Below are 18,546 nucleotides of genomic sequence, written 5' to 3'. Positions count from 1 at the left end.
TAAATGAAAAAAAACTGTACTTTTTTTATTGTAATAAACTGGTGCCGTTTTGGCATTTACAGTAATACACCGAAAAATCCACAGTTTGCGGTACATTTTTGGTAAAACAAAACAAACAAACTGGCAGCTTAGATGCCAAAATTTTACTGTACTGTAAAATTGCATTTTTTTTTAAATTTACAGTTAAAAAAAACATGTTCATTTTACAGTGAAATTCTGGCAACTGAGCTGCCTTTTTGTTACCATAAAAACAGCGGTACTGTTTTTCCATTTACTGTAATATACACTAAATTGTAAGGTGAAACTATTGCAATTAACCCTATTTTTTTTACATTTTAATTTAAAAAAAAATCTAATAAAATGCATAAAAATTGTGTAATTAAAAATTGTGTAATAATAGTATTCACTGTTAGAAGCTGCCCTCTGGGGCCAAACATAACTGCGATGTGGCCCTCAGTGAAAACGACTTTGACACCTGTGTTCTGGAGGGTTTAACCAGGTGAAGAGCTCATGAAGTAGAGATGCGCGGATAGGCAATTATTTCATCCGCAACCGCATCAGAAAGTCGTCAACCACCCGATCTAACATTTGATCAGAACCGCATCCGCCCGCCATCCGCCCGCACCCGGCCGTTGTTATATATCTAATATAGACGGTGCAAGGCATTAGTGAGGTTATAAAGCTTTTGCCTGTTAAAGAAAGGAGACTGATCCAATGCAGCACCGACATTCGCGTGCCACGCTGTCACGACCCAGACGCACACCAGTGCGCAATCATATGGGAGCCGCGCTGAGCGCACCTCCAAGCGCGTCTCGCTGCCGGCGACGGCCGGGTATATGGGCCCGACGCTCCAGCGCCATCCATTTTCAGGGCCAGTTGATTCGGCAGGTGGGTTGTTACACACTCCTTAGCGGCTTCCAACTTCCATGGCCACCGTCCTAGCTGCTGTCTATATCAACCAGGGTGAGCCCCACCCCTTTCGTGAGCGCACTGCGCGCGGAGTGACCCCTGTTACGCGCCCCCGGCAACAGGGGTGGCGGGCAGGTAAGCTGCGCGGGCGGAGCGCACGGAGTGACCCCTGTTACGAGCCCCCGGCCACGGGGGTGGCGGGCAGGTAAGCTGCTTACCTGCTGCGCGTGACGCCGGCCGCGGCGAAGGCGGACAAGGCGGGGTGTCGGTGCGGTGGGCGCGGTGGTGACCCTGGACGTGCGTCGGGCCCTTCTCGCGGATCGCCTCAGCTACGGCTCCCGGTGGGGCCCTCTCGGGGGAAGGGGCCTCGGTCCCGGACCCCGGCGAGGCGTCCCTTCTCCGCTCCGTAAAAGTGTCCATCTCTTTTTTTTTTTTTCTTCTGTTGTGGCATATGCAGCAGGTGCCTGCTCGTTTTTCGTATGTGGGTAACAACATTTAACTATGTATATATATTTCCGAATTGGTTTAACTGCCACCCGCCTGAATCTATTTAAAATCTAATTTTTTTTAATTTCAATCACCCGACCCGACCCGCGGATAAAATCAAATTTTTTTTAATTTCATCCGCCCGATCCGCGGATAATCCGCGGACTCCGCGGTTGTGCCCGCAAACTGCGCATCTCTATCATGAAGGAAAGAGTTGGAAAAGAGCCTGATTGGGTTCACTTTTAGAGAAGCCTCTTTCAGGACACTGCTCCCCTCTGGTGGACTTAGTGTGTTACTACAACGACCTACTGACTTATGTAAACACAGTCCTCAAAGAGTGGGCCAGGCCCCCCTGAGGGGCGCTTGTGACCTTGGGGGACATGATTTTATGATGAAGCGTATGTAGCACTTGGCTTCACTGTAACATGTACTGCATGCAATCGCATAGCATCTTATTCAATATTATCTAATGTAACAAATATATTATCATACACTACAAACATTTAAAAATAAAACTTCAAATATCTGCTTGTGTATGAATCTATAATAATATTGTTCATGTTAATAAGGTAAAGTTAGTTGTATTTTTATAAATTCAGGCAGGAAAGTGTTTCCTTATAATGTAACAAACATATTACACAATACACCTTTTTTTGTTCAAATAAAAATAAATAAAATACGATTGACTTGATTTCAAAGCACGTTATCCATTAAATTCTATATTGTAAAAATTACATGAAATTTTACAGTAAAGGAAAAAAAAAAATTGGCTGCTCAGTCCCCAGAATTTTACCGTTAAAATGTTTTTATTTTTTTCTATTTACAGTAATAAACCGCAAAAATAACCATATATTTTACAGTTTAAAAAAACTGTCCGCTCAGTCGCCAGAATTTTACCGGAAAAACAGGGTTTCCGCAGGTCATTATAATACAGATGTCTGGAGACATAAAAAAAAAATCGCACATATCGCACTCGTAAACGAGCTGCAGGACTGCTTATATTGCACAGGATATCACACACAAACACGCTGCGGGACTGCTTGTCTCGCACAATTATGCCGCACACAAGTAAACACGCCGCAGGACTACTTATATTGCACATGACATCACACAAGTAAACACGCTGCAGGACTGCTTGTATCGCACATGACATCACACACAAGTAAATACGCTGCAGTACTGCTTGTATCGCACATGATATCACACACGCGTAAACATGCTGCGGTACTGCTTGTATTGGATATGATATCGCACACAATTAAACACTGCAGGACCGTTTGTATCGCACATGATATCACACACAAGTAAACACGCTGCAGGATTGCTTGTATCGCACATGAAATCACACACAAGTAAACACGCTGCAGTACTGCTAGTATCGTATATGATATCACACACAAGTAAATACGCTGCAGTACTGCTTGTATTGCACATGATATCACACACAAGTAAACACGCTGCGGTACTGCTTGTATCGGATATGATATCACACACAAATAAACACGCTGCAGGACTACTTATATCGCACATGACATCACACAAGTAAACACGCTGCAGGACTGCTTGTATCGCACATGACATCACACACAAGTAAATACGCCGCAGTACTGCTTGTATCGCACATGATATCACACACACGTAAACACGCTGCAGTACTGCTTGTATCGGATATGATAAACACTCTGCAGGACCGCTTGTATCGCGCATGATATCACACACAAGTAAACACGCTGCAGGATTGCTTGTATCGCACATTTTTCTTGCAAGCACATATCATCCATACCTGTGTTGTTTTTTTTATATGATACTAGACAGATATCACTATGTCATTGGAACACCCCTGATTTAATCCACATTGAGGAAGTTGACTGCTTGTAGTTGCTTTATGCTAGGGTTCTTCAACTACATCATGAAGAGGGCCGCAGTTTCAAGAGCCCAAGGGCTCAGGGGCCGGACATGGAGAAAGTGCCTCCGCGGGATATATTCCTTTGAGACAGCGTTTACTTACTTACAAAGTAAACACATCGGCTTTCATGCCGCACTGTCAATAAATTAATTATTCTGCCCTCACTATTTTCCAGCGCGTGCAGCTAGACAGATAGTTAACAGCATAAAGAAACAGAAGCCCCGGAAGTTTTGTTGAGGATTGGTGTTCCTTCTTTTGAAATATTTCTCCTTCCTCAGTTTTTAGTTCTTTACATTTCTTCCTTCGTTTAGGTTTGTAAGAGTGCAAATATAAACATAAAATTAACACGACAAAAGTATAACGTTCATTGTGTATTTTTACATAAATAAAATATAAATTAATCAACATTCACATCAAACATTGTGACTCATCACAATTAAAACGTCTACTGGTCAAATGTAGCGCTGCATGTTTTAAACTACCTTTTATCGCCGGAGTTAATTGTCAGGTTCAAACACTGATGACATCTATTAAACAAGACAAGAAGCAAAGAATTAAACAGACAGAATTCAATTTGGCTCAGTGAGGAGAAACGTGTACATCTGTACCCTTGTACAGTGTCATCACGCTCTGCCAAAAGATTGCACGCCTCCTTCTTTTATTTGGACCTTCCCTGACCACATGGCAACAGCTGCTTCCAAAGGGACGGGGTCGTAAACAGCCATCACCTTTGATTAAAACAGTTCAATAGAAAAGGTCGGTTCACAAAAGAGGTCGTAAAAGAGTTCAAAAAAGAGGTTCGTAAAAGAGTTCAAAAAAGCGGTGCCTGGAGGGGAGTCAGGCCCTGCTTCCTCTCCGCTTTGTAGTTCTTGGGTCACGACAATATCTTTCTGTTGATTACAATACATTAAAGAAACAGAACACCATCATGTTGCTTCCCATCCTACACAGGGGAGTTTTCTAAGCCTTCTTCTTGGTAGGTTCAAAGACATGTGTTTTCTTCTCACTGGGAACTCATTGAAACACAAAGTTTTTGTGATAACTTAGATAAAATTATTCTAACATCAGTATCCGACAAAAGTCAGCAAATTCAACACAAAACAAACTACATATATTTATGTACAATATCTTACTAACAAAGATTTGACCAAGTTTCGTGATGAAGTTTACACATGTGGATTTCTACCGTTGTTGCAGCTTGTCAGGGAACAATGCGTCCGTCTCTTAAAAGGTCCGACGGGAAACAATGACTCGAGCACTTGCTAGGTGGCAGAACATTCACACTTTTGTTGTTCAAAGTCGGATTTTGGCTATTTAATGAAATTTGTTCCCGGGTTGAATGAGTAGTCCGACTGTCTTCTGCTGACACATATGCCTCGAATACTGCATGCATGATCAACCCTGGTTTGAATGGTTCCGTCCAGCCTATTTGGGCGAGGTCCGTCGGGCCGGATGTGTCCAGGTTCTTGATGAAAATGTCAGTGCTAGTTTCATATTGTTCCCTTTACTGGACTGAGAGAAGTTTTCACAGGAATAAAGACATGTTCTCCTTCTTTAGAACTTGTCCAGCCGTAAGCAACTGCATCTTGTCTGTACTGGAATAAGGTGACTCAGCTGCGTCCTGGCCGAGGATGTGATAGTTGTCAGCAAACTTCCATAGAAGTGAATCAGGCTTGCATATTTGCGTGTTGCTAATTAAAGCCTCCTCCCTGCATTGCGACGCTGGCAGCACCCCTGAAGATTCTGTGGAAGAAAGTCAGCCAACAAGTCAGCCTTCACATCACGTCCTCATCTTGTCTAAGTGTGTGCAAGGCCAGTGTTGATTAAGGACAAGGTGCGTGGTTTTAGTGCCGTGCTAGACCATGAGTGCATGAAGCTGGTCCACATCGGGGTGAAAAGTCACGGCGGGAAGACAGACTTTGTACTTTGACGCAATGGACTCTTTCGCCAGGCTTGTTTTGATTGAGACTTTTATTAGTAGGTTGCACAGTGAAGTACATATTCTGTACACTTGACCACTAAATGGTAACACCCGAATAAGTTTTTCAACTTGTTTAAGTCGGGGTCCACTTTGATTCATGATACAGATATATACTATCATCATAATACAGTCATCACACAAGATCATCACATTGAATTATTTACATTATTTATAATCCGGGGCGTTGGGTTTGGTTGTTATCATCATCAGTCATCAACAATTGAGAACAGAGAAATGGATATTGGAACAGTGTAGATCTGACTTGGTAGGATATGGACAGCAAGTAGTGGGCAGAGAGAGAGAGAGAGAGAGATCGATCGGAAGGCATAAGAAAAAGTATCTGCATTTGATTGTTTACATTTGATTATTAACAATCCAGGGAGGGTGTTAGTTTAGGGTTGTAGCTGCCTGGAGGTGAACTTTTATTGCGGTTTTGAAGGAGGATAGAGATGCACTTTCTTTTATACCTGTTGGGAGCGCATTTCACATTGATGTGGCATAGAAAGAGAATGAGTTAAGACCTTTGTTAGTTCGGAATCTGGGTTTAACGTGGTTAGTGGAGCTCCCCCTGGTGTTGTGGTTATGGTAGTAGTTTGACGTGTACTTCGGTATCAGGGAGGTGTAGCGGTAACATTGTAGCTGTAAGAGCCAGTAAATCATCACAGCATGATGACATCATTCACCAGGAAAGTGGAAGTTCTGCAGAACCTTCAGGTGAAGAGCTCATTAAGGACTGAAGAGTTGAAAAGAGCCTGATTGGGATCACTTTTAGTGAAGCCTCTTTCAGGACGCTGCTGCCCTCCGGTGCGCTTAATATGTTACTACAACAAGCCACTGTCTTACTCATGCTAAAGGAACACACAGGATGTACAGTAGGTCTGTCCTTAAAAGGTCAAGTCATTTACACCAGTGGTCCCCAACCACCGGGCCGAGGCCCGGTACCGGTCTGTGGATCGATTGGTACCGGGCCGCACAAGACATTAAAAAAAAAAAAATAAATTGATATTTTTTTTATTTTTTATTAAATCAACATAAAAAACACAAGATACACTTACAATTGGTGCAGCAACCCAAAAAAACTCCATTTACACTCATTCACACAAAAGGGTTGTTTCTTTCTGTTATTAATTTTTCTGGTTCCTACATTATATATCAATATACTGTATATCAATACAGTCTGCAGGGATACAGTCCGTAAGCACGCATGATTGTATTTTTTTTTATGACAAAAAATATTAAATAAAAAATACCATAGCCATAGCATGTTTTGGCGCATTCACACAATAAACACCTACAATATGATATATTATCACTAGAGATGTCCGATAATGGCTTTTTTGCCGATATCCAATATTCTGATGTTGTCCAACTCTTAATTACCGATTCCGATATCAACTGATACCGACATATACAGTCGTGGAATTAACACATTATTATGCCTAATTTTGTTGTGATGCCCCGCTGGATGCATTAAACAATGTAACAAGGTTATGGAAAAAAATGCCAATATGGCACTGCCATATTTATTATTGAAGTCACAAAGTGCATTATTTTTTTTAACATGCCTCAAAACAGCAGCTTGGACTTTGGGACATGCTCTCCCTGAGAGAGCATGAGGAGGTTGAGGTGGGCAGGGTTGGGGGTAGCGGGGGGTGTATATTGTAGCGTCCCGGAAGAGTTAGTGCTGCTTCTGAGTATTTGTTCTGTTGTGTTTATGTTGTGTTACGGTGCGGATGTTCTCCCGAAATGTGTATGTCATTCTTGTTTGGTGTGGGTTCACAAATATGGCGCATATTTGTAACAGTGTTAAAGTTGTTTATACGGCCACCCTCAGTGTGACCTGTATGGCTGTTGACCAAGTATGATTTGCATTCACTTGTGTGTGTAAAAGCCGTAGATAATATGTGATTGGGCCGGCACGCAAAGGCAGTGCCTTTTAAGGTTTATTGGCGCTCTGTACTTCTCCCTGCGTACCGATAATTTCCGATATTACATTTTAAAGCATTTATCGGCCGATAATATCGGCAGTCCGCTATTATCGGACATCTCTAATTGACATACTTTCTATAGTTCAAGTATTACGGTCATTTAAAAACAACACTGCACATCATAATGGCGGCTCCAGTTTTAATGTTGAAGGTTTAGAAAATGGATGGATGGGTCTAAAGAAATGTATGTAGAACGTCCGGCGGGCCGGATTGAAAATCTTAATGCGCCGCATGTGACCCGTGGGCCATATTTTGCCCAGGTCTGACCTAAAGAGTCCAAAGGTGTGGATCAGCAGGTCAGGGAGCATGGAGGGCAGCAAGATGATAAGTCAAAGGTGTGGCAACGCCTTTTGTAATGTTGCTGCGTCAGAGCGCTGATGGCAGACGGTCAGCTGACTGCTGCAACACCCCCTCCTCTTCGTCCTCCTCCTCCTTCCTCTTCGTCCTTCCTGCCAGTGCAGTGTTGGCGAGCGTGCGCGTGGAATGTGTGCTTGTGATCGTCCGCCATGGACAAGACCTGTGTGGACTCAAGCAAAGCTGCGTGGAGGCAGCAGGGTACGCCTCCGTCTTTATTCCTTTCTATCTGGCCATGATGAAGACATGTTTGTTTGCTGCGTGAGCTGAGCGGGACAGCGTCCTCGCCATGATGTGCCTCCATGGACGTGGAAGACAGCTCCGAGTAGTTTTAGTCCAGTCGCTTCTCCTTTTTCAGATAAAACTCATTATTAACGGGTTTGGTCTTCATCTATTCCTGTTTGTGCAATGTGCTGCGTGTTCCAGCGCAGGACCTTTGGACACGCTGCAGCTGTGTCCAAAGGTGGATCGCAGGGATGGAGGAAATGATCACTGATTGGCTGGAAGGACAGAAATATGCTAATGATGATCAAATAACACTTGAGCCTCCGTTTGCTTGAGTTTGATGCTGGAGGAGTTGACCACTTTGCTCATAATCTAAGTCTAAAACTTGTCACAAAAAGTCTGTCTCAGTCGGTGCACTTACACACTTGTATACTTGTGTCTATGTGTACTTACACTTAGTCTATTAAGTGTGTATGTGTTATACTTGTGTACTTACACTTAGTCTATTAAGTGTGTATGTGTTACACTTGTGTACTTACACTTAGCCTATTAAGTGTATGTGTTATACTTGTGTACTTACACCTAGTCTATTAAGTGTGTATGTGTTATACCTGTGTACTTACACTTAGTCTATTAAGTGTGTATGTGTTATACTTACACCTAGTCTAAATAGACTAATTGTTAGTATACAAGTGTAACACACACACTCAGGGGCGCCGCTAGGGATTTTGGGCCCCATGAAAATAATCTTTACAGGGCCCCCAACACAGTGTCATTATTTTTTCTGTATTATAATTTCATCATCATTAGGGGCCTCTCTGGGCCCCCCTCCATCATGGGCCCCTAGAATCCGTCTCCTTTACCCCCCCCCCTTTTCGGCGCCCCTGCACACACTTAATAGACTAAGTGGTAGTTCACAAGTGTAACACATACACACTTAATAAACAACGTGTTAGTACACCAGTATAACACGTACACAAATATAACACACACACTTAATAGACTCGGTGTAAGTACACAAGTATAACACATTCACACTTAATAGACCAAGTGTAAGTACACAAGTATAACACATACACTTAATAGACTAAGTGTAAGTACACAAGTATAACACATTCACACTTAATAGACCAAGTGTAAATACACAAGTATAACACATACACTTAATAGACTAAGTGTAAGTACACAAGTATAACACATACACACTTAATAGACTAAGTGTAAACACATACACACTTAATAGACTAAGTGTAAGTACACAAGTATAACACATACACACTTAATAGTGTGTATGTTACTCTTGTGTACTTACACTTAGTCTATTATGTGTGTAAGTGTGTTACACTTGTGTACTTACCCTAGTCTATTAAGTGTGTATGTATTACATTTGTGTACTTAGTCTATTAAGTGTGTGTTTTACTCTTGTGTACGTACACTTAGTCTAGTAAGTGTAATAAGTGTGTTATACTTGTCTACTTACACTTAGTTCATTAAGTGTGTAAGTGTTATACATGTGTACTTACACTTGGTCTATTAAGTGTGTATGTGGTATTTTTGTGTACTTCCACTTAGTCTATTAAGTGTGGAAGTCTGTTACATTTGTATACTTAGTCTATTAAGTGTGTATGTGTTATACTTGTGTACTTCCACTTACTCTATTAAGTGTGTAAGTGTTATACATGTGTACTTCCACGCAGTCTATTAATTGTGAATGTGTTATACTTATGTACTTACTCTATTAAGTGTGTATGTGGTATATGTGTTTACTCACACTTAGTCTATTTAGTGCATAAGTGGTTTGCATGTGTATACTTACACTCAGTCTATTAAGTGTGTACGTGTTACTCTTGTGTACTTACACTTAGTCTATTAAGTTTGTGTGTTACATTTGTATACTTACACTTAGTCTATTAAGTGCATATGTGTTACTCTGGTGTACTTACACTTAGTCTATTAAGTGTGTACTAAGTGTGTTATAGCTGTGTACTTACACATAGTCTATTAAGTGTGTATGTGGTATATAGGTATAATTACACTTAGTCTATTGAGTGTGTTACACTTGTGGACTAAAACTTAGTCTCTTGAGTGTGTAAGTGTGTTACATGCGTATACTTACACTTAGTCTATTAAGTGTGTATGTGTTACACTCGAGTACTTACTCTGAGTCTTTTGAGTGTGTAAGTGTTATGCTTATGTACTTACACTTAGTCTAAGTGTGTAAGTCTGTTACATTTGTATACTTAGTCTATTAAGTGTGTAAGTGTTATACTTGTGTACTTAAACTTAGTCTATTACATGTGTATGTGTTATACTTGTGTACTTACACTTACTTAGTCTATTAAGTGCGTAAGTGTGTTCCACTTGGGTACTTACACTTAGTCTAGTAGGTGTAAGTGGGGTCGGCGTGGCGCGGTAGGGAGAGTGGCCGTGCCAGCAACCTGAGGGTTCTTGGTTCGATCCCCACCTTCTACCAACCTCGTCACGTCCGTTGTGTCCTTGGGCAAGACACTTCACCCTTGCTCCTGATGGGTCGTGGTTAGGGCCTTGCATGGCAGCTCCCGCCATCAGTGTGTGAATGGGTGAATGTGGAAATAGTGTCAAAGCGCTTTGAGTACCTTGAAGGTAGAAATGCGCTATACAAGTACAACCCATTTACCATTACCATTTAAGTGTTATACTAGTGTACTTACACTTAGTCTATTAAGTGCGTAAGTGTGTTACACTTGCGTACTTACACTTAGTCAATTAAGTGTGAATGTCTTATACTTGTGTACTTACACTTGGTCCATTTATTGAGTGTGTAAGTGTGTTACACTTGTGTACTTGAATGAAAGTTTTTAGTTGCAAATGATTAAAAAAAATATTTATTTCCTTAGCTGCAAAACATGACTAATGCTAACGCTGACGAGAGTGAGATGTTTGTTTCAAAGAAAAGTGTTGCCAGTGGTTTGGTTTTGTGGAAACAGGTGTGGCACCAATGACTTGCGAGCTGCAAAGGCAGCAAGACAACAAAATTATTCCAGCATTTAAAACCGAAGCCTCCAGTGGAGTGCAGGAAATGCACCATTCTACAAGGCCAACAACAATGCAACAACAAACAATTAAAAACTAATCAAACCTTTTTAATTGATATCACTTACGTGTCTTATCGCGATACATATTGATATGTTGTATCTCCCATCCCTACGGCAGTTCACACTCAGGAAAGAAGTACACTGTGTAGTGATGATGCAAGAATTCATTCCCGGATCAACGCACTGATTGTGTTTCTGTTAAAAGATGATTGGTTCCAGTCGTTAGCGTGAGAAGGTCGAGGCGGTCATGTGTCCTCAGAGACCTGACTACGGTCTTTGTGAGTCTGCACACTTCACAAGCATCCAGTGTCACATGAGGTCTATGAACGTACAAAACCTGTCACATATAACAGGAAATGTATAGATTATTGTAAGGTGTGGGTCACATGGTTGTATTGTGTGACTCCCAGCATGCACCTTGATGTTCATGGAGCGCTTGGAAGTCCTTACATGGATCCTTGCAGCGACGTCTTCATCCTTTCCCGACTTTTGTTTTCATTCATAATCCTCTCTGCCTGGTGCCCCTTCTCACACACACAATCATGGTTATTATTGTAGTGTGGATGATGTGTTGGTTCATTGTGCCGTTACTTGGTTGGAGATTCATTCTCATAGTTATAATAATTGGAAATATATTATTTCTGCTTGCAAAAATGCAATTAAAAAAATCAATTGCCTTCAAATAAATAAAAAAAATGTATTCAATTAAACGATTTGCGAGTAAAAAAAAAAATATTTTTTTCAAGTTAACATTTTATTCAATTAAAAAAATTATTCACTGGTAAAAAAACACATTTGTTCAAGTAAAACAATTTTCTTCAATTGAAATCAAATTCGCAAGTGAAAAAACAAACATTTTCTTCAATTAAAAATGATTTTCAAGTAAAAAAAAACATTTTTTTCAATTAAACAATTCGCATGTAAAAATAAATAAATGTTCTTCAATTAATAAATGATTTACACGTCAAAAAACAATTATCTTCAAATAAAAAAAAATATTTTCTTCAAGTAAAATTTTTTCTTCAATTAAATGATTTGCGAGTAAAAGAAAATATTTTTTCAAGTAAACATTTTATTCATTTAAAAAAAATATTCACTGGTAAAAAAACAAATTAGTGCAAGTAAAACCATTTTCTTCAACTAAAATCAAATTCGCAAGTGAAAAAAACTAACATTTTCTTCAATTAAAAATGATTTGCAAGTTAAAAAAAAAAGAAGTTTTTCAATTAAACAATTCGAAAGTAAAATAAAATAAATGTTCTTCAATTAATAAACGATTTACACTTCAAATCTTTTTTATTCAATTAAACAATTTTTTTTTTTTGTTTGAAACAAAAATGTAATTCTAATTACCCTTCCAGGTACAAAAATGTTATTATTGTTATTAAATCATACTCATGATTGTAAATCTTTATGATCATTTAAAAAAAAAGATTTGCGAGTAAAAAAAAATATTTTTTTCAAGTAAACATTTTATTCATTTAAAAAAAAAATTCACTGGTAAAAAACAAATTAGTGCAAGTAAAACCATTTTCTTCAACTAAAATCAAATTCGCAAGTGAAAAAAACTAACATTTTCTTCAATTCAAAATGATTTGCAAGTAAAAAAAAAAAAAAAAGGTTTTCAATTAAACAATTCGAAAGTAAAATAAAATACATTTTCTTCAATTAATAAACGATTTACACTTCAAACATTTTTTATTAAATTAAACAATATTTTTTTTCTGTTTGAAACAAAAATGTAATTCTAATTACCCTTCCAGGTACGAAAATGTTATTATTGTTATTAAATCATACTCATGATTGTAAATCTTTATGATCATTTAAAAAAAAAGATTTGCGAGTAAAAAAAATATTTTTTTCAAGTAAACATTTTATTCATTTAAAACAAATATTCACTGGTAAAAAACAAATTAGTGCAAGTGAAACCATTTTCTTCAACTAAAATCAAATTCCCAAGTGAAAAAAACTAACATTTTCTTCAATTCAAAATGATTTGCAAGTAAAAAAAAAAAGAAGTTTTTCAATTAAACAATTCAAAAGTAAAATAAAATCAATTTTCTTCAATTAATAAACGATTTACACTTCAAATTTTTTTTATTCAATTAAACAATATTTTTTTTCTGTTTGAAACAAAAATGTAATTCTAATTATCCTTCCAGGTACAAAAATGTTATTATTGTTATTAAATCATACTCATGATTGTAAATCTTTATGATCATTTAAAAAAAAAAGATTTGCGAGTAAAAGAAATATTTTTTTCAAGTAAACATTTTATTCATTTAAAAAAAATATTCACTGGTAAAAAAACCAATTAGTGCAAGTAAAACCATTTTCTTCAACTAAAATCAAATTCGCAAGTGAAAAAAACTAACATTTTCTTCAATTCAAAATGATTTGCAAGTTAAAAAAAAAGTTTTTCAATTAAACAATTCGAAAGTAAAATAAAATACATTTTCTTCAATTAATAAACGATTTACACTTCAAACATTTTTTTATTCAATTAAACAATATTTTTTTTCTGTTTGAAACCAAAATGTAATTCTAATTACGCTTCCAGGTACAAAAAATGTATTATTGTTATTAAATCATACTCATGATTGTAAATCTTTATGATCATTTAAAAAAAAAGATTTGCGAGTAAAAAAAATATTTTTTTCAAGTAAACATTTTATTCAATTAAAAAATATATTCACTGGCAAAAAACAAATTAGTGCAAGTAAAACCATTTTTTTCCAACTAAAATCAAATTCGCAAGTGAAAAAAACTAACATTTTCTTCAATTCAAAATGATTTGCAAGTTAAAAAAAAAGTTTTTCAATTAAACAATTCGAAAATAAAATAAAATACATTTTCTTCAATTAATAAACGATTTACACTTCAAATCTTTTTTATTCAATTAAACAATTTTTTTTTTCTGTTTGAAACAAAAATGTAATTCTAATTACCCTTCCAGGTACGAAAATGTTATTATTGTTATTAAATCATACTCATGATTGTAAATCTTTATGATCATTTAAAAAAAAAGATTTGCGAGTAAAAAAAAAAAAGTTTTTCAAGTAAACATTTTATTCATTTAAAAAAAAAAATTCACTGGTAAAAAACAAATTAGTGCAAGTGAAACCATTTTCTTCAACTAAAATCAAATTCGCAAGTGAAAAAAACAAACATTTTCTTCAATTCAAAATGATTTGCAAGAAGAAAAAAAAATTCAATTAAACAGTTCGAAAGTAAAATAAAATACATTTTCTTCAATTAATAAACGATTTACGCGTCAAACATTTTTTTATTCAATTAAACAATATTTTTTTCTGTTTGAAAGAAAAATGTAATTCTAATTACCCTTCCAGGTACAAAAATGTTATTATTGTTATTAAATCATACTCATGATTGTAAATCTTTATGATCATTTAAAAAAAAAGATTTGCGAGTAAAAAAAATATTTTTTCCAAGTAAACATTTTATTCATTTTAAAAAAATATTCACTGGTAAAAAAACAAATTAGTGCAAGTAAAATCATTTTCTTCAACTAAAATCAAATTCGCAAGTGAAAAAAGCTAACATTTTCTTCAATTCAAAATGATTTGCAAGTAAAAAAAAAAAAAAAAGGTTTTCAATTAAACAATTCGAAAGTAAAATAAAATACATTTTCTTCAATTAATAAACGATTTACACTTCAAACATTTTTTTATTCAATTAAACAATATTTTTTTCTGTTTGAAAGAAAAATGTAATTCTAATTACCCTTCCAGGTACAAAAATGTTATTATTGTTATTAAATCATACTCATGATTGTAAATCTTTATGATCATTTAAAAAAAAAAGATTTGCGAGTAAAAAAAATATTTTTTTCAAGTAAACATTTTATTCATTTAAAAAAAATATTCACTGGTAAAAAACAAATTAGTGCAAGTAAAACCATTTTCTTCAACTAAAATCAAATTCGCAAGTGAAAAAAACTAACATTTTCTTCAATTCAAAATGATTTGAAAGTTTTAAAAAAATACGTTTTTCAATTAAACAATTCTAAGTAAAATAAAATACATTTTCTTCAATTAATAAACGATTTACACTTCAAACATTTTTTTGTTAAATTAAACAATATTTTTTTTCTGTTTGAAACAAAAATGTAATTCTAATTACCCTTCCAGGTACAAAAATGTTATTATTGTTATTAAATCATACTCATGATTGTAAATCTTTATGATCATTTAAAAAAAAAAGATTTGCGAGTAAAAAAAATATTTTTTCCAAGTAAACATTTTATTCATTTAAAAAAAATATTCACTGGTAAAAAACAAATTAGTGCAAGTAAAACCATTTTCTTCAACTAAAATCAAATTCGCAAGTGAAAAAAAACTAGCATTTTCTTCGATTAAAAATGATTTGCAAGTAAAAAAAAAAAAAAAGTTTTTCAATTAAACAATTCGAAAGTAAAATAAAATACATTTTCTTCAATTAATAAACTATTTTCGTCCTGGTCGTGGAACTGTGGACCAGCTCTATACTCTCGGCAGGGTCCTTGAGGGTGCATGGGAGTTTGCCCAACCAGTCTACATGTGTTTTGTGGACTTGGAGAAGGCATTCGACCGTGTCCCTCGGGAAGTCCTGTGGGGAGTGCTCAGAGAGTACGGGGTATCGGACTGTCTGATTGTGGCAGTCCGCTCCCTGTATGATCAGTGCCAGAGCTTGGTCCGCATTGCCGGTAGTAAGTCGGACACGTTTCCAGTGAGGGTTGGACTCCGCCAAGGCTGCCCTTTGTCACCGATTCTGTTCATAACTTTTATGGACAGAATTTCTAGGCGCAGTCATGGCGTTGAGGGGATCTGGTTTGGTGGCTGCAGGATTAGGTCTCTGCTTTTTGCAGATGATGTGGTCCTGATGGCTTCATCTGGCCAGGATCTTCAGCTCTCACTGGATCGGTTCGCAGCTGAGTGTGAAGCGACTGGGATGAGAATCAGCACCTCCAAGTCCGAGTCCATGGTTCTCGCCCGGAAAAGGGTGGAGTGCCATCTCCGGGTTGGGGAGGAGATCTTGCCCCAAGTGGAGGAGTTCAAGTACCTCGGAGTCTTGTTCACGAGTGGGGGAAGAGTGGATCGTGAGATCGACAGGCGGATCGGTGCGGCGTCTTCAGTAATGCGGACGCTGTATCGATCCGTTGTGGTGAAGAAGGAGCTGAGCCGGAAGGCAAAGCTCTCAATTTACCGGTCGATCTACGTTCCCATCCTCACCTATGGTCATGAGCTTTGGGTTATGACCGAAAGGACAAGATCACGGGTACAAGCGGCCGAAATGAGTTTCCTCCGCCGGGTGGCGGGGCTCTCCCTTAGAGATAGGGTGAGAAGCTCTGCCATCCGGGAGGAGCTCAAAGTAAAGCCGCTGCTCCTCCACATCGAGAGGAGCCAGATGAGGTGGTTCGGGCATCTGGTCAGGATGCCACCCGAACGCCTCCCTAGGGAGGTGTTTAGGGCACGTCCGACCGGTAGGAGGCCGCGGGGAAGACCCAGGACACGTTGGGAAGACTATGTCTCCCGGCTGGCCTGAGAACGCCTCGGGGTCCCACAGGAAAAGCTGGACGAAGTGGCTGGGGAGAGGGAAGTCTGAGCTTCCCTGCTTAGGCTGCTGCCCCCGCGACCCGACCTCGGATAAGTGGAAGAAGATGGATGGATGGATGGATAATAAACGATTTACACTTCAAACATTTTTTTATTCAATTAAACAATATTTTTTTTCTGTTTGAAACAAAAATGTAATTCTAATTACCCTTCCAGGTACAAAAATGTTGTTATTGTTATTAAATCATACTCATGATTGTAAATCTTTTATGATAATTAAAAAAAAACGTACTTGCTATGTAAACATTTAAAACAATAATATAACATGTTTATGGAGTGGATCAAATACCGCGAGATATGACGTGACTACCGTTGTCTCGATCATGTTTTGGTGGAGCAAAAGTGTAGAATGTGTTTGGTTGAAAAGACCGAAGGTTCTGGAATTGAGCGAGGCGCGTGCGTGTAGCAAAGGCGTGCGCACGCGGGTACACAGAGAGGACCGAGGTGCGCATGCGCGCGGTCGTCCTAAGCGTGCGGCTGCTTCAAGATGGACGCCAAACAGGGTTAGTCCGATCAGCACTTTTTTTTTCTCTCCACCCTGCCTTTTCTTCTTTTTACTCGCCGACTTCCACACTTTGCTCGCCGTCGTGGCGGCCCTGCTTCGCTTTTCGTGGCCGTGTGCGTGTGGCTCCCGGCCGGTCGGTGGAAGATGTCCGCCTGCGGAGGTCATTTAGCGCGGTTACCGTTTTATCACCGAGCAGGATGTGAACATGCAGCATATTTGATGTGTTCTTCAGTGTTCAAAATGTACAATGTAAGCTTTAAGTGCTAACCGCTTTAGCTGGATGCTACACCGGCTATTTTTAGCCGGGCTACGGCGATGCTAGCCCGCCTGAGACCATATGTAGCCAGGCGGACACTTTTGGACCAAAGTCCCGCCTCTTCCTCTTCGTCCTCCTCCTCTTCCTCGTGTCGGCTGTTTTGATGATTAGCCTCGCTAAGCTGCTAGCTACGAACATAGTAAACCTTTAAAAAAAAATGCTCGTCTTTGTTCACCGTTAGTTTGTTCTTGGCTGTCGATGTGCGAGTATGACAAGTTGCATTCATTTTAAAGGACCCTCGTCTCATTAACTCCTCATTAGGACGCCCAGATAGTCTGCAGAATGGTTGCCAGGCAACAGCATTGCTTGTGTCTACATGAATCACTTTGTAATCTTGCCGTTAGCATCTTGTATAAATGTACATTCAGGATGGATTCGCCATTCTGTTTGACCTTCCGAGGTGTAAACAAACGAGCCAAGTTATGCTCGCATGCATCAGTTGTTGTTTTTGTTGTCTTGCTGACCCTTCCGGAATGTTTGTGCTGAAAGTCAAGCTCGCACAAGGGCAGCTGTCGCTCCGCAGGGTTCCAAACTCAGCCGCCCGCAAACCCTGACGACTAAGGGTGTAACGGTACACAAAAATTACGGTTCGGTACGTACCTCGGTTTAGAGGTCACGGTTCGGTTCATTTTCAGCTCAGTAAGAAAACAACAAAATATACATTTTGGGGTTATTTATAGGGATGTCCAATAATGGCTTTTTGCCGATATTGTCCAACTCTTTAATTACCGATACCAATATCAACCGATACCGATATATACAGTCGTGGAATTAACACATTATTATGCCTAATTTGGACAACCAGGTACGGTGAAGATAAGGTCCTTTTTGAAGAAAAAAAATAAATTTAAAATATTTTCTTGAATAAAAAAGAAAGTAAAACAATATAAAAACAGTTACATAGAAACTAGTAATGAATGAAAATGAGTAAAATTAAAATGTTAAAGGTTAGTACTATTAGTGGACCAGCAGCACGCACAATCATGTGTGCTTACGGACTGTATCCCTTGCAGACTGTATTGATATATATTGATATATAATGTAGGAACCAGAATATTAACAACAGAAAGAAACAACCCTTTTGTGTGAATGAGTGTAAATGGGGGAGGGAGGTTTTTTGGGTTGGTGCACTAATTGTAAGTGTATCTTGTGTTTTTTATGTTGATTTAATAATTTTAAAAAAAAAC

The 18,546-nt window shown here is 38.1% G+C and overlaps 1 protein-coding gene across 12 annotated transcripts in view; it reads left to right on the top strand.

The window, feature by feature from the left end:
* Positions 1-18,546, top strand: part of rtn4a (reticulon 4a) — a 47,022-nt gene that overhangs the window by 15,372 nt on the left and 13,104 nt on the right. The window contains exon 1 of one of the 12 annotated variants that reach the window (XM_061967893.1): positions 7,678-7,825. The exons of 10 other annotated variants lie outside the window; for them this stretch is intronic. In XM_061967893.1, the coding sequence (XP_061823877.1) occupies positions 7,777-7,825 (49 nt within the window). In that variant the 5' untranslated portion in view covers positions 7,678-7,776. Of the gene's footprint in view, positions 1-7,677; positions 7,826-16,918; positions 17,042-18,546 lie in introns of those variants that run through there. One more of the 12 variants, XM_061967894.1, reaches the window with a different exon arrangement.

This window comes from Nerophis lumbriciformis, linkage group LG02, assembly GCF_033978685.3.
Source record: "Nerophis lumbriciformis linkage group LG02, RoL_Nlum_v2.1, whole genome shotgun sequence".
Classification (NCBI taxonomy): domain Eukaryota; kingdom Metazoa; phylum Chordata; class Actinopteri; order Syngnathiformes; family Syngnathidae; genus Nerophis; species Nerophis lumbriciformis.
This window is presented reverse-complemented; position numbering and strand designations above follow the sequence as displayed.